The sequence below is a fragment of the Octodon degus genome, unplaced genomic scaffold (genome assembly GCF_000260255.1).
Source record: "Octodon degus isolate 3935 unplaced genomic scaffold, OctDeg1.0 scaffold00127, whole genome shotgun sequence".
In the NCBI taxonomy this organism is placed as follows: Eukaryota; Metazoa; Chordata; class Mammalia; order Rodentia; family Octodontidae; genus Octodon; species Octodon degus.
Window position 1 is genome coordinate 3,263,236 of NW_004524703.1, and position 24,031 is coordinate 3,287,266.

General features: G+C 44.5%; 1 protein-coding gene across 1 annotated transcript in view; it reads left to right on the plus strand.

The window, feature by feature from the left end:
- Map3k21 (mitogen-activated protein kinase kinase kinase 21) overlaps positions 1–16,544 on the plus strand; it is a gene marked incomplete at its 5' end in the record, with an annotated part of 61,119 nt that extends 44,575 nt beyond the window's left edge. The window contains 5 exons of the mRNA XM_023700857.1: positions 6,479–6,601; positions 9,041–9,197; positions 9,552–9,649; positions 10,502–11,227; positions 13,537–16,544. Coding sequence (XP_023556625.1) covers positions 6,479–6,601; positions 9,041–9,197; positions 9,552–9,649; positions 10,502–11,227; positions 13,537–13,907 — 1,475 coding nt within the window. The remainder of the gene's footprint in view (positions 1–6,478; positions 6,602–9,040; positions 9,198–9,551; positions 9,650–10,501; positions 11,228–13,536) is intronic.
- Positions 16,545–24,031: the final 7,487 nt, after the last annotated feature.

Consider the following 24,031-nt stretch of genomic DNA (forward strand, 5'->3'; position numbering starts at 1 on the left):
TCTCCCTGGCCCCTATTTATTACTCAATACTGTCTGTCTATCATGAAAGACGACCCCTTCTGGAGTTTAAGATTGCAGTTCCCACTTCATCCCACTAGATGGCACTGCATTGCAACAATCCTGGAAATCTTTTCACATTGAAATCCTCCAGCTCAATGCGCTGGCAGGCATGTACCATGAGGTTGCTCATACCTACATTTGTGTGTACGCACACACAGATACACACACACACACACACACACACACACACACACACACACACACACACACACACTTTTCCATATAGTACCCAGAAGAACAGGACCAACTATGTATAATGTAACCTAAAAAAATGACTGTTTACATGTCCCTTTTATTCAAGGAATTAGTTGCATCTGACATTACCACCTGGTAGAAAATTCCCATGCCATCAAATTCTGCCTGCTTCGTGGCACATTATCGCAGAAGCCACGTCTCAAGCTGGCTTCCACCCAGGATTCCCACACCAAATCTTCTGCAGGATGCACCCTGTGAGGGACTCGGTTAAAGACCTCCTCAGGAGCCTCTACAAACTAACCCTTGCCATTTGTGCCTCAGGTGTTTTACATGCTATTTGATGTGATGAATTAGATCCACTTGATTTTGTCTCTGAAGGTCACTGGTCATCTTTTATCTTACCCAAACGTATGACTCTAACTACTTATTGCTAGAAAACTCCAGTGTCATTTTAGTCCCACTAGAGGCCCTTGGTACCTGCCTGCCAAATGAAGCAGACTAACACTTTAAAAGTGGCACAGTATAATTGGGACAAAAAGTTTAAACTTTGACTTCATAAATCTTCATGATGGGGCTGGAGAGATGGCTCAGTGGTCTAGGGCGCCTACTTAGAACAAGCTTAGCAAAGCATCGGGGACCGTGGTTCAATCCCCCAGCACCACATGCCAGCCAGCCCCGCCCCCTGAGCTGGCCACACACACACACCACTCTCTCTCTCTCTCTCTCTCTCAAATAAATAAAAAATAAAAAAATAAAATAAAAAAAATAAATCTTCATGATACTTTTCTTAAAATTCGTAGAAGAAAAAAAGCATAGCGACAGATTCTAAAGCTGGGCCCTCTAAATCAGTCCCTCTGTACTGTGTTTATTTTGAAGCTGTATTTTTCGGACAGGCAAAAGCGACACGGAGATGTTTTGGTCCCTGTAGGGGCTGGTGGTGCAATCCAATTTCAGCTCCTTCAGAAGGCCCGAAGCCTACGGCATGGCCTCCGTGCGGCCCCGTGGTGTGTGGCTGAGTGTGCCACAGCGGGAGGAAGCGGATACCTCACTGTCTAGAGGGGCTGACTTTTTGTGGAAAGGAGATTGTTGCCTTGGAGGCCACAGGAACTCTACGCATGAGATCTCAGCATAACGGACCTAATACACAGTGGCCTCCCCAGACCTTGCCACGTGACAAAGGCCAACAGCAAATAACCCTGAGAACCCATCCCAGCGAGTCCTGCAGAAACTGAACAGCTGCCACCGGCGCCGAACCATTCGATTGTAAATTTTCCAAACATCTAACTGGCACAGACTCTGCTTCGCCCTGTGTAGAAAGCCCTTCTCAGATCTTGTCGTGGTTCAGTGAAGCTTTTATTTGTAATCCTGAGGGAAAATTATTGGAATTCTAGTGAATTAAATTCAATCCACTACTTCCAGTGCAACCGTGGTGCAAAGAAAGACAAAAATCTCTAACAGATCAGGAGCCTCGGGGGTCCTAGGTCCAGCCAGAGTAATGGCTCAATGGAACCAAGACCTCACCCAGGGCCGGACCTGGATTTTATGAATTCATGAAGAGGTCGTGGCTTGGGGATGAGTGACTGTGTGAGTGGCCAGTGCCGAGAAGTACTGAGCACGGTGAGCTGGGCTAAGTAGGAGACCTGAATGCAATACGCGGGGGGGAGGAAGATGCAAAAAGAATAATCTGTCCATCAGATTGGGGCAGCATCTAGTATTTTAGGGGTCCGGGCTTCAGTTCTGAGGTGTAATCTTCAAGCCCCGAGAAGTCATAGCCCCTTTTCTGGAGGTTCAAGCTCAGCATTCTCAGGGGGCCTAGCTCACACTGACCACTAGGGGCGGTATAGGTGGGGCTTCGCCGACCTGCGGCGTTGGTTTAAGGACTTCACATCTGCACCTCGCCTAGACCCATCTGCATTGACCCATCTTTATCCCTTACAGCCAGATGAAGGGATAAAGAAACCTTGGCCAGCTCTGCACACACCAGTACATGGAAACAGGGCCAGGTTTAGCCAAAATGGATCCAGTCGCTCTTCTTTCAAGGAGAGTCATCCAGGTGATCCTGCCCCACCCTGCTCCAAGGACAAGGATGTTTACAATAAAATCTGTATGTTTGAACCCTAAAGAGCACTTAGGTTTTAAGCACTCACATCAGAGGTTTCCAGAAGCTTGCTGACTCTGGCGTTGGTACCTCCAGGCTTGCCCCTGCTGCTCACTGGGGCGCAGTCCCCTTAACCTCTGTCTATTGTCGCTGGCCCCACATGTGTCCCATGTAACCTGTCCTTAAATGCTGTGGCTCCAGGCCCACTCTAAGCCCACGGAGGGTTGCCCCCTTAGTGGGTGACAGTTTAAGGCCCACCAGAACCTTTGTAGAATGCCTTCAATCCAAACTGCTTGTGTGTGACTGCTTATCCCTTTTACCATTGTTGTGCCAAATCCAATCTGCCCTTCATCCTGCTGAACTGTTTCCCTGTATCTGTTCTTTGCTTCACTTAGATGGCTCTTCCTGCTCAATTCCTTCCTAAGATCTAACTCCATAGCATGAAGGGAGGCAGGCTCCTGTCTGGTCCTTTGTTTCCTCTGCTTTGTCTCCCAGACCTCCTCTACCCTTCCATGTATGTCTTACAGTTAATTTTAAGTGTCGATTCAGTCCTGTTGATAAACTTTACATAACTTTTCCACACAACAAACACTTGCAGATCTGCCCTGTACCAAACAAGAATTGTGATAAATGGGGTTTCTGGACTTATTTGTAGTTACAACAGAGAAAATACTCAAGGTTCAGAGTTCTTGGATCACCTGTTACGTGCAAGGCCCCAACCCCTCTGGAGAGCAGCCTAGCTGGGCCAGACACAGGAGGGGTCTCTGCCGCACAGACTTTTGTGGTATTGAGAGAGTCAGTCCTTTGCTGGTCATTAAACAGATGCTTATTTACTTGCGATAGTTATCAACTGCTATATAGGACGAGTCATAGGACCATGGGGAGTGGAGATAATGGTAGGTTTTTAAAGAAGTGACATGTAAATTATGACAGTGTAAAAATTTACCAAACACAAGGGGAAGGAAGAAAGCAGAGCATGTGCGAAGGAGCTCAGTCTCTTGCAAGAACTAAAAGGGACCGATAATGGGTCACGCAGAGTCTTCAGAGTGCAGCCCGTGCACCCGTCACTGTCAGCCCATGCCTGCTTTTCACAGCCTGGGAGCTCAGCGTGGACTGGATTTTCAAAGGCTTGAAAAAAAAAAAATTAAAGCAGCACATCTTGTGGTACCTGATAATATATGAACTCTTAAGTTTGGCTGTCCGTGAAGCTGTCCTGGCACACCGGTGTTGATGTATTACCTGAGCTGCCTTCTTGCTGCTTCACTGGGCTGGGTAGTTTCAGCAAAGATCCAGTGACTGGCAGAGCCTAAAATACAGCGGTATAGGCTGGGGGGGGAGGGGCGCTTTCCAGGCACGCATGGGACCTGGGCTCCGTCCGTAGCTCACAGGCCTGTGGACCCCTGGAGCAGCATGGCATGAGACAGGAATCTGTAGCCGGGGGTCGGAGCCGCAAGAAGGACCCAGACTCGAGAGCCTGCCGGCTTCCTAGGCTTTGCTGCCCTTCTAATATGTAGCTTAGGAATCATGAGAGGCTGGCTGGCTGGCTTTCTTTCTTTCTTTCTTTCTTTCTTTCTTTTCCTGAGATTCAACCCAGGGTCACTGTATTGAGATAATCCCCAGCCATTTTTCTTTTTCATGCCGGGGTAGCATCTCTCTAAATTGTTACATTGCCCAAGCTGGACCCAAATTTGGTGATCCGCCTGCCTCAGTTTCCCAGACTTCTGGAATTGCAGGTGTCATGAGGTGCTCTTGAAGGGCTTTAGGTGGGTGGCTGCCATGGCTGTCATGCACCTTAGAAAATGCATGTGACAACCAAAAAGCAGCCTAGGGTCGGCCAGAGAGCTCAGCAAACCAAAGTGCTTGCTTAGGCAGGGTGCAGTGGCTGGGGTTTGATCCCCAGCATGCCGTGCAGGCCCTGCCCCCGGGGTGCGCTGAGATGACTAATGAGACTTGGTGTGGTGATGCACGCCTGTAATCCCAGCACTTGTGAGGCTGAAAATGGAAGAATCACTACGAGTCCAATCTGCATAGTGAGACCCTGTAGATCTTGTACTAAATACAGTAAAGAAAAAAAGGCAGGCTTAAAGGCTGAAGGTGACTGTGAACGGGGATGTGGTATTGTGGTGGCCAGAGCTGAGAGGCTCAGAACAGACAGAATTCTGACGTACATGATTACTCACGATAGCCTAAGCCCTGTGCTAAGTACATTTTATCCCTGTTTTAAATTTCCATAGCAGTTTTATAAAATAGGAATAATGGCATTTTTCTATTTTGTAGGTGTATGTGCTGAGATTATTTTCCAAAATTCACATGGCTAGTAACTGAGATTCAGATCCAAGTTTGCTGATATCTAAAATGTCACCTTCACTTCTAGAAGAGTATATAACACTGAATTTATAAGATAATTTTTTTCATGAACATGTGAAACTAGGGAGAAAATAGTATTGAAGTTTTTGTTCAGGTTTCTAGCAAGAATTATTGCACAGATGTCTTGCCTGCCAAATTCTTTCTCTTCTTCATCTCAGACTAGAGGGTTCAATTAAGGTCCTTAACGTATAATCTCCAAAACAGGTAAATTATAACTCTCTTGGAAACCTGAAGTAAACATGTCTCAAAAATTTTACTCAACTCATTAGCTAGTGATAAATAACTGGATAGAACTAGTTTAAATGATAAGTTAAAAAGTCAGGTCTTTATGGGCAGTTTGGTAAAGGAATGTCAGGATTAGATTATAAGGTTAAAAATAAACCAAGTTATTGCCCAAACAGCAATAAATCATAATTTATGGGAATGTCTTTTTACCAGACAGAAATAATTTACATTACCAGACAAAATCATCAAATTAACCCCTGCCCCTTCTGAATTGTACACATAGTCCAGTTAATAGGAAATCAGTCAGTTGAAGCCCAGGCTGTACTACAGGAAACCTGGTGAGTTCTTTTACCCATGTCCAGATTTCCATTAATTTTCCTGACCACTTAAAGATACCTTCCTCCCTTCTGGCAATGTTCCTCTCTCTTTCATGTGTCCCTGGGGTCATGGCTTAGCTCTGTCATGTTCCAGTTAGGTTACTATATGTGCTTAAAAAAATACAGTAAATATTTAAATTTTAAAAATATATTACAGTAAAGAGACTTTGCTATTAGCCCCCTTTGAAATACTCTGCCTCTTTTCAGATGCATTTCTCCCATCATTCTTAGCACTTGCTGGGGCAGTTGGGAAAGTCCTCTTTCAGGAGGGTCTTTACTTGTGTTCTGTGATGCCCTAATGCTCTGAATCAACTCAAAACATGTATGTTGCATGATCTTTTTGACTGTGGGAAAGTGCTAGAAGTCATCCAGTGCCAGACCCCGAGAATAAAGTGGAGGAGGAGGAAGACAGACCATTATATTTTTATAAGCCTGCCTTTCTACCGGCTGGCATTCAGCAGCACACACGCTGCTGTTTTTTTTTTTTTTTTTTGTTATACCTGAGGAAGATATTCCAGAAAGAAGAGTTCCAGAATTTCTTCCAGAAGTGTCAAGAATGCTGGGATAAGTATCTGAAGTGAAAGGGAGTATTTCAGGGGATTGATGACAATGTATCTTTTACTATAATAATTATTTTTCATTTGAACTTTTTCCATATTGTTTGGTTGTTCCTCATAGCCCTCATTTATTGAATGTGTTGGCTACCAGATACCTTGAATGTACATTTTCTGTCCTACTCCTGTGGCCCCATGAACGGTTGTTGGTCCATGTAGCTGGAGTGTGGCAGCTCAGCACACTGCCTTAGGAGCGTCAGGGCCATAGGTCTTCATGGATGGGCTCAGGGCCTCCTGTTTTAATTCTGCTAACTGATCCCAGAAGACTGTAAATTCTACTTGAAATCGGAAAGATTTCATAGTTCTGCATATGTGAGTCTCATTGTACCTAACGGTTCCCTCTAACTTACTATCTCTTGCCTTGGATCCCGAATTGAAGGTAAATAAGAAACTGAAGTCAGAAACTGACTCTGAAATACGTATTCTAGCTACTTCCGGCAGGATTTGCTTTTGTTGCTGTGTACACGGCAATGGCCCCTGGTGGTGGACTCCCCTGAGGCCGTGTGACACATTGCTGCCCCTCTTCTTGCTGTATTCCACAGACTTCCAGCACAAGATCACCGTGCAGGCCTCCCCCAGTGTGGACCGGCGCAGGAGCTGGGACAGCAGGAGCTCTAGCCCGCCCAGCAGCCCCACCATGCTCCCTCGCCTCCGGGCCATTCAGTGTGAGTCCTCGTTGGGCTTGGCTCATTTTCTGGCCTTGAATTCCAACTGAGAGGCCTGTTTCCATAATAGGCTTTACATGAGTAGGCGACACTTAACGGGTGCAGCTGGTATTTGGAAAGGAACATTTGGGATCCTGAGGCCAATTTTCTTGTGCTCACGTCCACACATGACCCTTAGTGTCTGTGCACGGGGTGCCCTCACAGCTTGGATGGTGGGCGAAGGATGGATTCGGAGACATTCTGCTAACTGCTTGCCTGCAGAATTACTAAGTGGATTGTCCTGTAAGCCCCTTATGGATAGGCATTTTGAAAGGTGACATGAGAAATTCAGGATTACTTCCATTTAGGTACCTTGTTTTGTGAGGGGAAAACATGCTTTACTTGTTGATACTCAACTAGTCTACTTTATATGTTACCAAACTAATGCTTCAAAACATTATGTCATATTTTGGTTTCAGGGAGGGTGTTTGCCTGGTGGAGACAGGTACGCAGCTCCTGTATGGGCAGCTTGCATGGCTAAGATTCAGTTAGATCCCAAATCAAAGTGTAGGATGAAATAAAATTATTGATTTTTTCCAAGGTTAGGTTTAGTGTAAAACACTAAAGAAGACTAAGCAAAAAAAAAAAAGAATGTAATTAATCATTCTCATTTAAATTACTACATTAGATCATTCAAGTCCTCACCTTTCTCCACCAAACTGCTTATCATCCTTATCAGGAGAATAAAAAATTTTGTGCACTGAATCAGCGATACTGAGGATTGAACCCAAGGCCTTTGCACTGAGCTATATTCCGGGGCCCTAGCCTGTTTTTGTTAATGAGGCTGCTAAATTGCCCAGATTGGGCTCAGACAGGACAATCCGCCTGCCTCAGCCACCCAGACTGCAGGGATTGTGGGTATGCACCACCACATCTGGCTTTTCTTCTCTCTTTCTTTTCCTTTGTTTTTTGTTTTGTTTTGGTTTGTGTTTTTTGGTAATGAAAACCTTGGCACCAGCTGAGTCTTTATTTTTTCAAGCTCCCAGGCACAGTCTCCCCACAGTTCATTTTTCACTTCTGTGCCTTGCCTTTGCCTCAGCAGACTGAGGGCCTACAAAGGAAGGGGGCGGCACCAGGACCAACCTGGGGGGAGCAGACAGGGCACGATCCGCTCCTCCTTAACCTGGCGTCTTTCTCTGAGGTACTCTCTGCCTTTGGGAAGTGCAGCCCCACAGAAGTGAACGAGTGGCACCAGGCGTGCCTGACTGTCCCAAGACTTGCTCAGGCTGCAGCACATACTTTGGGGAATCAGATAAATCACTTCCCATCCTGAAGGGAAGCTCAGAGAGGAGCATCCTGGTTCTCACTCTGCTAAGTAACGGCGAACACATTCTCCCTGCGCACGCATAAGGACCGGCACTGCACACAGGGCTAGGGGCCGAGGTTCCTTCACCTAACCCTGAGCATCTTCATCCTGCCCTGAGTGACCCCCAGCCATGGCTTCACAGGGGTCCTGTTGTTGTCATGGTAGCCAGGATAGAGGGCAGGTGAGCACGGACTCTGGAGTGTGCTGCTAGAGGTTGACTGCCACTCTGGCTGCCCCTATGACTTGGAACAAGTCCTTAGCCTTGTCACACCTCTGACGCCATTTCTCGGCGTTGGCTCAGAATTGCATGGAATGTTCTAGAGTGTTCAGAATGGTGCCTGGCATGCTGGAGGCACTCTGAGTATGTGGACAGTTATGGTCACTGTCATTTTTCCTGTTACTTTGGAGGGACTGCACGTGTGCTCCCAAAGTGTGGACTCCAGACATGGGAATAACTCATGAGGTAGGCACAAAAGGCAGACGCTAGAGCCTTAGATATTTTTAGATTTTTAGTGAAACTGTGATGATGGAGCACCTAACAAAAATTTAGTTCCTTGACAGCCTTAAGAGTGTAACCATGCCTTCAGCCTAAGCTCAAACTGGCGTGGCTAAGCAGAATATTAAGTTCATTACTGAGTTTGGCTCCTTTTCCCCCAATTATCCTGAAAATATTTTCCTGTAAAAGAATGGTACATAGGTAAATAATTGATCCTTTGTCACTAATTTTTTATAAATTTGTATTTTTTAATTCCTTCTACTTTTCTTGTTTTTATCATCAGAAAAAAATCGTTTTTTCCAAGGATAGAAGAAAGGCATCAGTTCTTTACTGTTTTCACATTTCTAGGCAGGTAGCCTCAGGCCAACACCGTTGATGTCATTTTAGGTTTTTGTGGGGCTGGGGATTAAAATGACTTCATATCAGCACACCCCTCCTTTTATTCTTTTATATTTGAGACAGGGTCTTGCTAAGGCACAAAGTTGCCCAGGCAGGCCTTGAACTCAGCTTCCCAGGGTAGGGGCGTGCACCCTCCTCGCCCCTGGTGTCCCCTGCTCAACTGTGCTGGTGTTGGCTGACTACTGTGTTTTCCGCCCAGTGACATCTGATGAAAACAATAAAACCTGGGGAAGGAACATGGCCTTTCGACAGGAAGAATTTGAAGATGTAAAAAGGAATTTCAAGAAAAAAGGTTGTACGTGGGGGCCAAGCTCGATCCCAATGAAAGAAAGAACCGATGGCAGAGAGAGGTACGGGTAAGGACCAGAGGAGTCCCCGGTCCACTGTGGTGACCACATGGTACCTGGCCTCCTGTCATACTGGCCGGACTTCTTGACTGGTACAGCGACAGCTGACCATCACTTTAATTTCCTCAGATGAATCTATGGTAGTAACTGTATTAAATGACTGTTTAGTTAAGTAAACAGTTTCTCTCGCATGCTATTGCCTTGTCTTAAAGTTTTATTTGTACTTTGTTGGCTCTTCAAACCTCAACAGTACGAATGTCTTCTTTTCATACCTTTAAGAATGTTTTTGACTTGTGACCACCGACGCCTAATTTGTAAGAAATGTGGTTGTGTTTTAAGAAGAGAAACATCTTCCTCTTGCAGGGTGAGGCCGCTCTCTGATGGCAACAGCCCTTGGTCATCTGTCCTAATAAAAAGCCAGAAAACCACGCCCCTAGCTTCTCTCTTTGTGGACCAGCCAGGTAAATGGGCATCGGGAGCTGGAGTGTGCTGGTGTTCACGTCTGCATGCCCGCAGGTGTGATGCCATGGGCTCAGGTGACCCCTTCAGGGCAGGAAACCTCTGGTTCGAGGATCCTGACAGCTCTGTGTAAGCCCGAAAGTTGTGTTCCATTCAGTCTTTAATGGCAGAAAGGGACTATTAGGCTCCGTGTGGTCTTTTGGGAATGTGTAATTTCTGATTTTTAACAGGTAGTGCCAGCCTTAATTATGTAGACACATGTAAATTTAGTACAGGGGACAGCAGATGTGGAAACGCTCTCCCTGAGCGCCCTGCCAAGAGCAGCTGGAGTCTTGCAGCGCTGCTGTTTGGTGGCCTGAGGTCAAAGACGTGGGAGTTATTGGGAAAGCTTCAGGGCGGCTGTTAACAAAGAAGCACAACTGGTCTCCATGTTGGACAGTTTAAGATGATCATTTGGTGCCGTGATGGAATTAAGTTCAAAATGTTTTATTGAGACGTGTGCCTTGGATTTATTCTGTGTGACATATTTAGTATTTGTGAGTGTTTTGTGTACAATTTTATATGTCGATGACTCTGTTCCCAGTTGCTTCTGTTACTGCTGCTGTGAGGAGCAGGTTCTTGGAGGGAAGGAGACACCTGGTTTCTTCACTGGTCCGTCTGCGAGGAGCCGAGATGTAGGGTCTCGGAGGCTTGGTCCTTAGTCTTCCGGGATGAACCATTTGCCAAGCTGAAGGGATTCTACATGCTTTGATTTAGAATATTCATGAGACTTCAGCTTTATTTTATAATATATTTTAAGTGATTTTTTAAAACAAAAATGAGACCACAGTGCTTGTTTCTGTACCTTTGTCTAGGACCCAGTGAAGAGCCAGAACACCCGGCTGATGGAGAACACAGAAAACCAAAGCAAATGAAGTTGCCTGGTCAGGCCTACACTGATCTACCTCTCTGCAAAGATGATCAGAGGCAGAACCTGGGGGAGGCTGACGACCAGCAGGAGGGGCCCACACCGAGCTCTGCTGTGGGGCCTCCTCGGGGGCTGCCTGCAACCAGCCCCAGTGGACCCCACAGGAAGAAAACGGAGTCAGCGCTCTATGGGTGTGCGGTGCTGCTGGCGTCGGTGGCATTGGGACTTGACATCAGGGGACTTGGCAGAGCAGAGGCTGTGGAAGAGCTGCCACCCAAGGGGGACACAAAGATTCAAGATGGGGTCCCCCAGCAGGCCTCCCAGCCATCCCCTGTGCTGCCGTCTATAGACAGGGACCCCAGCAGCCCCACAAGCCTTCTCTCTAGGAGGTGCTTGCCACAAACAAATGGGGACCAGGCACCCATGGGCAGCACCCAGATTCCTCGTGACCCTGAGATGCCCACCCTGAACTTCTGTGCGACTTGTCCAGAAAGCACCCGAGAGCTGGCCCTGGAGCCAAGACTTGGGACTGATGGCGGAGTGTGGGAAAGCCCATCTCCCGCCCACCTGGGGCAGACGCCTGATGGGAATGTGCCTTCTGATGCTTTCCCCAAAGATCGAGCCTCTCATCGCAGACAGTCCTCATCAGTGGGAAACCCTCCTCTGACCGCACGTAGGTTACGTTAGTACCTAGTGGGGGAAGTGCAGACTGCCACTGTGGAGATCGGGCTGTGGCCCTTCCCGAGTGTTTATATTTCATAACTTATTCCTGTTCACATGGGCCTTTGACTTTTATATTTTTCTTTTCTTTGATTTTAAATTAATTATAACTCAGATTCTGGGAAAAGTGTAATGAAATGTCAGTAACTTTGATGCATAATAGCACAGTAAGGAAGAAGAGCGTGTGGAGAATAACTGGCCTGACCCTTGGTCGCAGAAAACACAAGTCATCTGTCCATATTCAACTGACAGTGGGAGGGTTGGGCCTCAAGTTGGCCTGCCCTTCCTCTCGACCCCTCAGCTCCTGATGCCTGGAGGGAGGTTAGGAAGCATCTCAGTGTGCTGGGGTGGGGCACAAGGCAGCTGAAGCAACAAAACTGTTTGCTCACAGCCCTAGATGCTAGAAGTGCAAAGTTGAGTTGCCGGCAGGGCTGCTTCCCTGTGAGGCCTGTGCATGTCCTGGTGATTCTCTTTCTCTGTGTGTCCTAATCCCCTCTTCTCAGAAGGACCCTAGTCACCCCAGGTTAGGACCACCCAATAACTCTGTTTTAGTTTCACCACATCTGTCAGGATCCGTACCATCTGATGGTCGCATTCTGAGGTGCCAGGGGTCAGGGTCCAGTGTGTGGACTCAGGAGCACAGGTCAGCCCAGGGCAGCAGGAGTCACCTTTCTGCGGCATAGCACCCCATGCAGTCCCAGGAGCTTTGTGCGCAGGTGTGGAAGCTCGGAAAGGAGAACAAGCGAGATGTTCTTAGAGGTCTTTCTAGTTCCTTGATCACGGCTCGAGTGCCGTGTCTGCTCACTGGTAATGCGGATGATGAAAGCACTCTCCTGTGAATGGTCTTTCTTTGTCTTTGTGGAGACTGCATTCTGCTGCATACTCCTGGTACAAAAGCTTAATTAGAACTCATGAAAAATTGGTGACTTATCCAGGATCCCACGGTTAGTAAGCAGTGGGGCAGGATTTGTGCCTAGGAGCTGCCCCTCTGTTATGGGGGAGCAGTCTTCTTTCCAGTCCTAAAGGTCAGTGAGTATTCATGTGACTGGATCATGTTGTTGTACGCAGAGGGGTTGTCGTCCAGACATGTCTGGATTTTATGTGGCTCTTTCATCTGACCTTTGGAGAGACGAGGGCTGCTTAAGAGGAGCAGTTCATTTGCCGAGACAGGGCCAAGGTTTAGGTTTCAGTTGTTCATCTGGTGAGCAGGTAATCCTGGGGAATTATGTATCCTGCTTCCTCATTTGAATGCTTTTAAGGTCATCAGAAGGTCACAGGTAATGGCAGGGAAGCTGTCTGAGCTCAGCTTTGCTGTGTGACCTTGAGCAATCTCTTCCAATTCTGTGTCAGTGTACCCTGTAAAACTGGGATGATAATCCTATTATGCATATCTGGTAATGTGCTTAGCTAATCTCTGCTCTTTGTAGACTTGTGACAAAAATCAAGTGGCACGCTCAGCTATATAAGGTTTAACATTTCTTTTCCATATGAAGATAATTACAGTAACCTCATAGGCTTTTCATGAGCATTAAATGAGGTAAGATACATGAAAAATGCCTTCTATACATGAATTGAAAATGTTAAGGTTGATTATAAAGCTTTATTAAGGCCAAAACTTCTCTTATTGTTGTCTATTCTGCTTTATTTCTGAATGCTATATTAGTATTCATTGTATTTTGATTTTGTTTGTTGCCCTTTGTCAGGTCAGTAGAGTTTCCGTCATTTGTAATTGCATAAGGAGAAATCCTATAGCACAGTGATCCCATAAACAGCGTTCTTTTTGTCTATGACTAGGTAATTACCCGCTGGGGTGCGCTAAGTCAACTCTTCTGTGTAAACAAGAGAAGAGGTGGCATGTAAAAACACTTTTCTCATCAGTTCTTTTCAAATCCTGATCTCGAGTGAAGTTTAATAATGTGAACAATCATTTCCAAAAGTCCTGAATTTATTCATTTTTGAAATCTGTCCTGCTTACGAAACATTGTAATGCTTATGAGCCTACACTCTCTGAGGTTGTCTGGCTCCACTGACAGATCAGCCCCCGTGGCTTGAGACGCCTCCGGCCTGGCCTTCCTTTTCCTCTGAAGAAGACTTTCGGCCGAGCTGCAGGCAGAAACAGGCATCAGCACTCTCTTGCTGAGGCTCACTTTAAAGCAGTCATCACTTGAGGTGCCACCCCAGTGGTTCTTCCTGAGGTTCATTGTTTCAGAAGTCATTGTCCTTCTAATTGTGCATTGTCCTATTGTGGCTCTTTCCTGGTAGGTGTCCCTGGAGCCTCTGCACTGCCACCTCCTGCCTCACCTGGCCTTCATGGTGACCTGCCGAGCCAGGTCTCTGCTGAACTGAATGGGGCTGTCACAGTCCTGCTGCAGCCTGGCCTGATATCCCTGAGAAGTCCGTCAGATGTGCCAAGGGCCGTCCCACGCAGGGCACAGTCCCAGCCTGCCCGGGCTGCCTGTGATGGGGCCCACACAGGGCCAGCCTCTGCCTGTGTCCTGGGTGCCCAGGTGCCTTCCTCACCAGGTGCTCATGTGGATGGGCAAAGCAAAGACTGTACTGGGCCTCTGTGCAGGATGAGGAGCCCGGCTCACCAGCCGTCCAGCTATGCCCTGGAGAAAGAGTTTCCAACTTAAGTCCCTTTGCTGTTGAGGCAGTGCTGTTCCAGGTGAACAAATACACATAGCATTAGTGCCTTCAAGGTGTGTTCTCTTGCTGAGTGTTGAAAAGTTGCCGCTCAGTGACTCCATTAGGACTAGACTCCAACTCTGGAGGGGCTGGTGACTGCTGTTAGCTGCCATATCCTGTCCCTTGGCTCCTATCCAGTAATTCGAAATGCTCAGAAAGGGGCCAGGGAGATAGCTCAGCGGCATAAACACCTGCCTGGCAAGTGCAAGGTCCTGGGTTTGATTCTCAGTACCAAAAAACTCCACCAAAACTGAAATACATAGAAGTGTAAACCAAAAACAGTGCCACAGGAGGATCACTACGAGTTGAAGCTGCGTCATGAGACCCTGTATCAAATACAAAAAAAATAAAATAAAATAAAAGAACTGTGCCACAGGTAAAACTATGCTGGGTGAAAGCCCCTGGAGCAATATTTTTGATCTTTAACTTTTATTGCTACATGTTTGTAGTACATAATGATTATATTCACCATAGCGGGTTGGTGCATGTACGTAACACATTTCAGTGCCCTTTTAAGCATTGTCGTAAGGCCTGGTTAGTTTTCATACCTTCTCCCCACCCCCACACCCCATGAGCACACAGTGAAATTTTGAAGACTGTCTTGTCTTGCTTGCCTAGCTCCTTCTCTTTTTCCTTCAACTTGTCTCTTCTTTTTAATTTATGCAACAGAAAGTCAAGAAACTGCTATTGGTTTCTTGTCCATGATAATGTGATGTAAGAAAAGATACCTTATATTTATTTTTAAAAGCTGTTGATTAGAATAGATACAGAGTCCTATTTAATCTAAAACTCCTCCACCATAGACTTCTGATGCATTAATATGTCCAGCGCTCACCTCGCTTGTACAACATAATTTCACTTTGAGAAAGTCTACTGAAGGTAACTGATGAAAGTTTTGCTGATTGTAACTGCTAAATATTTTGTCCATTATAACTCTAAAATGGATGCTAGAGATCAGCAGTCGACAGCAGCCAAGACTGCAGCGTCCCCACAGTGAGCCTCAGGACACCGGTGTTCCTGCAGAAAAGCTTCTGCTGACTTGGCGTGGATATGCAAACGCCTTCATGTGCTGTATCTTACGCATCTCGTGTATAACAACATGTGCCTGTGTCCACATATACCTTAGATTATAAGCGTTCACGTCACGTCATCTTACTCTTCTTTTTATTTGTGTACATAGTTATTCTGATACAAAGACTAACACTGCCAACTCAAGGAATTACAATTGTTAGAATTTAAATTCTATATGTTATTAGTTTACATTTCATTTGTTAAGGTAGGCATCTATTGCAATAAGCAGTTATGTTGGAAATAATCTGTTTTTTCTAATCTATTAGAAAAAAAATCTAATATTTTTTTTCCAAATTATTTCCAGAAAGTTTGTAAAATGTGTCTTAGAATACCAATGGGAATTTTAAATGAGTTCAAGGTAGTTATGGGTCACTTTTATAATCATACAGATAGACTGCTGTATCATTGGGACAGGAAATGTTCTGCCAGAGCATGGGGACTGTGCCTGGGGTTCTTATCTGCTCTTTTTCCTGTCTGTCACTACGTTATGGTTATTCCAAATGCAAACCATAAATATTTAAAATGTTCCATGCAGTGAAGAGCTAAATGACAGTTTTTGCTATTTCACTTAAAATTATAACTTGGTTAGGGTTTGCACACCTGCAGAAATGTAAGGTGATTTAAATCAAATGTCAGCATATTTTAGTCACCACATCAAAGTGTCCTTGGGCCTGTAGGGACTACACTCAGCACAGAAGCCACGAGGAAACAACCCTGCATTTCAGATTCTTGCAGCAAAGACTTGAATACTTATCTTGTTTTGTGGCATTATTGTTTGTTCTATAATTTGGCTTCATTTTGAGTTGTTATTAAATTATATAATAATAATTTTGTCTCCCCCAAACTTCATCATATAGACATCTGTTTGGTTGCTTTTTACAAAGTCATTTGGAGGAGCTTCCAGCTAAAAATAAAATAGATTCATGCCCCCAAATAATCATGTACAAGAGAAAGGTGTGAAATCTATCCTTAGGTCTGTTCCTGCTAAGAAATCGTGTGTATGTGTGTATGTGTGTATGGTGGGTGTGAGTAGTGTCAGGTTGTGTATGTGTATGTATGTTAAGAATAGGGCTACGATGGGTGTGCACGTGAAGTTTGGATGTGTGAGACACATAAGTGTAGGTGGACATGATGCCTGTCTCTCCTGTCCCTCCGCTCAGTCCCACCTCTAGGTCATGATGATGATGAGGTTAGAAATGAAGCTTTGTTACTTAGCTAATTGCTACATGAAGATTCACTCCCACATGGCAGTGCAGATAGTCATTGATTGCTGTGATACTTGGACACTTGTGATTTTTTATGTGTGTTAGCCCACTTGGTAGAGTCTGTTTTTTTATTTTCATAGAGACTTAATAGATCACCAAAAGCTCAGTGAAGCTGATTGCTGTTCTTAAACAGTTAAGGTGCTTCCCTGCAGAGACTGGAGGTATGGGCCTCATGTGCTGTATTATGAAGTCTGTGAGAAAGATGTTTACATACGTTATCTATTTTTTTAATAAACTTTTTATAGCTGGTCTGTTTGTTCCATGGCTTTGATCAATTCTTGAAGATTGTGACAATGATTTGTGATGATTCTTTCATATATCAGAAGGAAAAATGTGTTAATAAAGATGATTAGATTAGTACTTAATAAGCCAGGTTACCCTGGAAGTCACGGGAATTGAATACTGCAATAAAAATTATAAGGACGAATTTAAAATGTGGTTTGGTTTACATGTGCACTGAAACATTGGGAGGTGTGAGATTTAGCCCCAGTGTTTTTAGAAGATGTACCTCTTTAGAGTGGAATTAGTATAAGAACTTCTGCTGATGCTATAGGAAGGTAAGTAATAAAACATTAATTGTCAATCTGTTAAAAATTGGAAGAATTTCAAACACTACCCAAGATATAGTAATTCGGACCAGGTAATAAAGAATTGGTAAAAGAATTTTACAAAAGAATTGGTGATCAAGCTGGGGTGCAGATGGAGAGACTGCCTGAAAGCCCCCGGCATCCCACTCGGTGTGAGTGGGAGTGAAGTTTAACATCTGTGGCACGCCTGCCAAGTGTGAGTGACCGTGGATGGCTCTGAGGCACTTCCTGAGATTCTCTGTAATAAGGCTTGAAAGATACGCAGTAGTATGCCTAGTGTGTTAGGTAGGTGATAGAGAAGTTTGGTAAGTTTCTCAGGGCCCAGCCTATGTTGTGTCATCACCTCTTGTGTCACACCTGCTGTGACTGTAAGCACACAGGGATCAGGCAAGTTACATGTGCACTTGCAAATGGTTATCTACAGTTTCTCAGAAGAAAGTTAAAAGGTCTAAAAATGAGTGCTTATTTAAAAGTTAAACATTATGTTACTTAACAGTGGTTAAGACAGTGGGGCTGCTCCCTAAGCGTAAAAGGACATGGTACTAAAATAAGCATATGTCGTCCATGCTTCAGAACACAGAAAAAGCAAATGCTGAATATTATTTATTTTTCAAAACTAAGCTCAGCTTTTGGCTTTCGACTAGGAAGAGGCTAAGGTGCAACTTTCTTCAGCCATCCTGAATCCAGGTACATCCGATACCAGCTTCCTCCAGCATGCCGCCCAAGGTTGACCCCAACGGGATCAAAGTCATGTACTTGAGGTGCACTGGTGGTGAAGTCGGCGCCCTGGCCCCCAAGATTGGTCCCTTGGGTCTGTCTCCCAAAAAAAGTGGGGGGTGACATCACCAAGGCAACTGGTGACTGGAAGGGCCTGTGGATTACAGTGAAACTGACCACTCAGAACAGACAGGCTCAGACTGAGGTGGTGCCTTCTGCCTCTGGCCTGATCATCAAAGCCCTCAAGGAGCCGCCCAGAGACAGAAGCAGAAAAACATTAAACACAGCGGAAATAGCACTTTTGATGAGATTGTGAACATTGACTGACAGATGCAGCACCGGTCTTTAGCCAGAGAACTTTCCGGAACCATTAAGGAGATCCTAGGGACCACCCAGTCTGTGGGCTACAACATGGACAGCCAGCACCCTCACGATGTCATCATAGATGACATCAACAGTGGCATTGTCTAGTGCCCAGCTAGCTAAGGAGCATAAGAAAATATGTCAATAAAGAGATGATCTAGTGGGACAGTCCTGCTTCAAGGTTGTATATGGTGAGAGTTTTGGACTTATGTGCAAACATGAGAAGCATAGAATTCTTTATCCTATTGTTAAAATATAATCTAATTTTTAAATGTTCTTTATCATATTATGTAGGGACTTAAGGTTCAACATATCAATACTTGATGAAAAATACCTGTTCCTTATTATGCCTAAGATGTTTGAAATGTAGTGAAATAGTGAGGTTAAGCTTGATAACGTAAATCATTTGATAATAACAATAAGCTTGTCTTCTGGATGGTTAACAACCTAAGTTTGCAGACCAAAATTAGAGAAAAAGGAGGGCTACAAGGAAAGCCAATAATTTGGCCCTACCCTTCTAAGGTCAATTAAGACTCAGGACATATGAGAACTTGTACTGTAACGTCAAGTACCTCGGTAGTGTCCCAGATTTTCTGATCAAGAAGGTTATGGTGCCAAAGAGGAAATTGATCGATGACGTGGAGTGTGCCTAAGGAGAGTCACATGAGGAGAAGACACTCTCTCAGGCTTTCACAGAGAGCACATTGGCCAAGCAATGGCCGTGACTCATCCACATGGCTGCACTGACAAAGGTTCTACAATCTGAGGTACAGGATCTCAGGATAAATCCTGAGGGCATTTCACTGACCTTCTCAAACCAAAAAGCTACAACTCTTGTTGCATAGGTTCTGCTTTACCTTGGTCTTAACCATCCAGTAGAAAAGTATGAAGAGGAAATATAGGAAGTAAAGCCATGTTGTTATGTTGAGCTGTGGGGGACTCACGTCAATAATTTCTGACATTGCCAATTAAACAGAAGACCCAATGCTATTATGGGCTTCTGTACTCTTTTAGAATATTTTGCTGAGTTTACACACCTATAATATTCAACAACGGAAGTTAAAAAAAAATTGGGGTATAACTATGAATGTCCATTTTGTATCTGTGTATTCAAAGTGGTTGGGATAGATATATAGTTGCATTCTCTTAATGAATAGAATGATTTTTTCTAATGGTGTTTGTAAGTAGGATCACAAGTCTGCATCTTGTACAGCAATTAACCACTAAGAAGAATATATGCAGTGTATTATTTGTTGAAACTGTACTTTCGATTTGATTTGAAACTGTCTCATTGCTATATGTTTATCAATAAAACTTTGAAAAGAAAAAAAAAAGAGATGATCTAACAAAAAAAAGTTCAATAAGAACATGCTAACATGCTCACCTAAGGTAGTTGAGTGTGATATAAGCCACATTGCATTGTGGAGGATGTTGAGTGCTGGCCTAAGGATCTGGTACTGTATTTGGCATTTAAAACAAGTAACTGCAAGTCACGATTTGGAGGATGTATTAGGATTTTTCAGTGAAACTGAACTAGGAAGATATATGTCTATTGAGTGATTTCTAAGAAATTGGCCCATGTAGTTGTGCAAGCTGCCAAGTGCACGTCTTGGCAGGGCTGCTGCTGCAGTTTGTGTACAAAGGCCAAGTGGAGGCTGCAGTTCTGTGATCGAGTCGTCAGCAGGGATGGGTTCTGCAGTCTCTCCTTGGCGTACAGATGGCCACCACCTCCCTGTGTGCTCCGTGGTTGTCTTATGCCTATGTCCTGATTTCCTCATCTTAAAGGGGCCCACTCCTACTGAACCTGAGCCCGCCCTGATGACCTAGTGACCTTTCATGAGCTTGGTCACTTCAAAGATCCATCTCATGTTGCAGTCACACTCTAAGGTGCTGGAGGTGGGGGCTTCCCAGTATAAATGGGTGCAAGCTCAGTCCCTGAGAGTGTCACATGTTCACCATGACAGTGATGTATACAGGTCAACTAGGGAGACTTAAGTCCCTGAAGACAAGATGTGACCGCTGTTAAAGCAACAATGAAAGGAGCCTGAGCCCATGAGCAAATCTTACAGCCCCCAAATTGAGCACGTGGCTGAAGGAGAGAGGGCCAGAGTTCAGCTGAAGCAGAACACCTGGCCACCTAGGGGACTGAGCCCCAGAACTAAAAAAAGCAGGATGGTGCTTCCATCACATGAAGATCTGGCTGTGTATGCATCTGCAGGATGCAAACTGGCTTCATCCACCTAGTAAGTGTGCTGGATCGAGACAGGTCAGAGTAGGAGAGTGGAGTCCTCTGAAATTTGGTGATTGTTGCTAAGTAGCTCACAGAAGAAATGGGAACACAAGAAACCTCTCTGGGGAAAAGTAGGAATGGTCAGAGTGACTCAATGGGGAAGGATGAAGGAGACCTAGAGAATGGAGGGCAGGGACTGTCCCTTAGAGTTCTTCAGGCTCTTCCTGCATCCATCACAACTTTGAGAGCTAATCGTGAGAATTGGACCAACCCCTGGCGCCCCTGGCACTTACATGCCTCCTGGTGAAAGTAGGAAGAGAATCTGGATGCTCATCTATTTTATTACTAAATGTAGTAACCCTGCTGAGGTCCACCTTGGAACCTGGAAAATCCACATGCTCTATTTGGGGCTGTAAGATTTGACACACACCTTCATCACTCTGGATGTCCAGAGCCTAAGTATTCTCATTAATGTCCTCTCTAAAATATTTTAACTTGTTCACTAAGGGATGTTTTCCACAAGAAATGCAAAGCAAATTCTGCATAAATCTGCAGGAAAGTACTTGTTTGAAAACCAAAAAGCACTTTACTTGGGATTGATCACGTGTGGGGAGCTCTAGAGAGCGTACCTGACCCTAGTACTAAGTGAAGGATGTCTTGGTTCCCTAATAGGCACTGAACTGTCAGTGAGCCCCACCTGTTTCTTTGACACTTGTGGTTGTAGGGGTGTGAATATGATGGAAGTCTGTGAATTCAGTAATAATTTTTCCTCCCATTGCCTTGTAACCCAATGTCACCTACAGGACCTGCTTCACAAAAAGAAAAAGCTGGAGCCCTGCCCTGGGTCTTCTGCCTCCTGTGCATGAGGTGGCGCTGTGCACACACAAGTTCGTGGATCGGGGAGACCAGCTCAGCCTGTGTGTGAAGTTCACCAAAGTTGAAGCCTTAGGAGAAAAAAAGCAGAATAATGGATGTGACCTGGGAAGGTGCAGAAGTGGAGGGGAGCAGAGGAAAGGGACTTCAGTAGTTTACACAGAAGCAGGGAGACCTTCATGTAATTCTCTGTTCTCAATAGGGGGACGGAGGGAACTTCACAGATACAAAAAAGGCCATTTCAACTGCCCTGCCGAGGTAGGAGGAAGCCAAACCATTCCAAACAGGACCTTCCTGTTGTCCTCAGACAGCCACGCTGTCTTCAACAACCCACAAAAATACCTGCATAGAAAGTGTTCCTGCAGGGTCACTCATTGTAAGCTGGCCACACTGTAGTCTGCTCTGTGCACTCACAGAACACAGCACACAACACACGTACACACACTTATGCCATACAAACATGAAAAGTACAGTCAAAATGTATACACACACGTCATATACAATGTATACTCACAGTGTACTTAATACACAATCCATGGACTCATAATAAACTACATATTTAAACACAGCACACATAACACATGCATACAATATGTACAACACATACACACGTGTAGGTTACAAAACTGGTTCATCTGGAAAGGCAGGCAATAGACTGGGGACTCTCCACCAACAACCTGCTCAGACCTCTGGCATCGTCTCCTACTTGAAGGATGTAGAAACAGCAATTTTAAAAACCTCTAATGGATTTTTGCCTATTAACAGAAGACTAATAAAATTTAAAAATTAATAATTTGCATAGCTTAGAAACTTCAGTCTCTCATCCATTATAAACATAAATATGAGATAATGGTGGAAATCACTCAATTTGCTTTTGTCTTCACAGCGTTGCATTCTATTTGGTGCACTCATTATGACAAGTGTATTAGGGTCTTACTAGAGGAAAAGGTGTAATACAGGGAAAAGATACAACACCAAATGTACACACGTATAAGTCTCTGCACACCTGAGACTGAAGGATTCAGTCCCAAGGTCTGAAGCTCACTGCAGTGTTCCGTGCAAGGCTCTATCAGCCAGCTAATGGGTCTGCGACAGAAGGCTGAAGAATCTGCAACGGAAAGCTGAAGGATCCAAGCCGGAGGCCGAAGGGTCTGTGCTGGAAGCCAGGAGATGAAGTCCAGACTGACTGCGAAGACTGAAGTTCCTCCAAGGATATGGAGCGCTGAATCCTTCCTCAACCTCTTTATATACCATTTTTGTGCTGACTCTGGGGTGGGCCCTCCCTCCCCACCCTGGGGCGGACCCTCCCCACCCTATGGTAAACTCTGCCAATCTGCCCCACCCCCGCCCCAGGGCCCCCAAGGCAATCCAGCCAAGTTAAGGCAATGCATGGACCATTACAACAAGTTGTCCTAAAGTGGTCTGGGTGGGAGCAGCTCCTTTTCAATGCATGTCCAATGTTATTAGAAGGCCCACTCAATGTGGGGTTTGCAGGTGCTTTGGTTAGTGGCATCTCTGCTTTGTGTCCCAATGCCCCATGTCATTGATGTAACTCCAACAGTGTCTCAACTTCTTTGATTCTATTCACTGTGATGCACAATTTCACAAAAACAAAGCAACACATTTCTTCTCTTTTTTAAAAAAAATTTGTTTTTATTTTTATTTTTTTCTTTTTTAATTTTTATTTATTTTTTCCATAATTTTATTGAGAAACAAATAGCAACGAGACACATTTCTTCTCAATAGGTGCTGGGTTTATGCATATTACTTATACTCTGGGTTCTTGCTTCCCCGTGATAGGAAATTAAAGGCCTAGGGGTATTAAGCGCGGACAAGAAGTACCTTCCAAGGAGACAGGAGTTGCTGGGGAGTTGCTTGTGCCTCCACAGCCAGGGTAGACCTCATGGGAGTGGGAGGGATCACCCAACAGCCCACAAGGACACCCCATAAGACAAGACTGTGATCCATGGATTGGGTGAAAATATTTGCAATTTATGTATTTGATCATAAGCTAATATCCAGAATTTATGAAGAACTTCTACAACTCAACACTAAAAATAATTTTTCAAAATGGGCAAAAGGAAAAAACAAATACTTTTCCAGCTGAGGTATACAAATGGCCAGAAGATGCCCAGTATCATTAATCATTAGAGAACAATAAATTAAAGTCATAATGTGTCACTTTATTCCTATTAGGATGCATATAAAGAAGAACAAAATGACAACTAATTGGCAAGGAGGCGGAGAAATTAGAAACTATATGCTGATGTTAGGAATTTAAAATATTATGGTCTCTTTGGAAAACAGTATGGCAGTTACTAAATAATTAAATATAGAAGACAGGCATAGTGGCAAATCCCTGTGATTCCAGCATTTTGAGAGATTAAGGTAGGAGGGTCAGAAGTTCAAATCCAGGCTGGATAATTTACTAATTTAGCAAAATAAATTTAAAAGGTTGGGATTACAGCTCAGTGTGAAGGCCCTGAGTTCAATCACTAGTTCTGCAGGAGGAATAATGCTTGTATTAGAAAATAAGGAAAGTCAAAGTTTTTGATTTAACCTTCTACCTAAACAGAGTAATGGAATGAAATGAAGACAAGTAGAAATCTAAGATGTGGGAAAGGATAGAACAGGGAAATTGGAGAAACCAAAGTAGTTCTTGGGAAAAAAATAACATTGATGTGCTTCTCTATAAAAATGAGATACTATAATTACCCATCTCATAAATCAGCAGTAGGCCATTATTGTAGGGCTGAAAGATATAAAAAATAATTAAAAACTATCAGGAACAGCTTAAGCAAATGAATTTGCCAAGCTAAATGAAACTAAAATTTTTCCAAAGTCACTACTATGAATAATGACTCATTAAGAAATAGAAAACCTGCTCCGTGGCAACGAGATAAATCAAGTTCACCACTGAAAGCTTTCCAGGTATAACCTCCATGTCCATGCGACTTTAGTGGTGA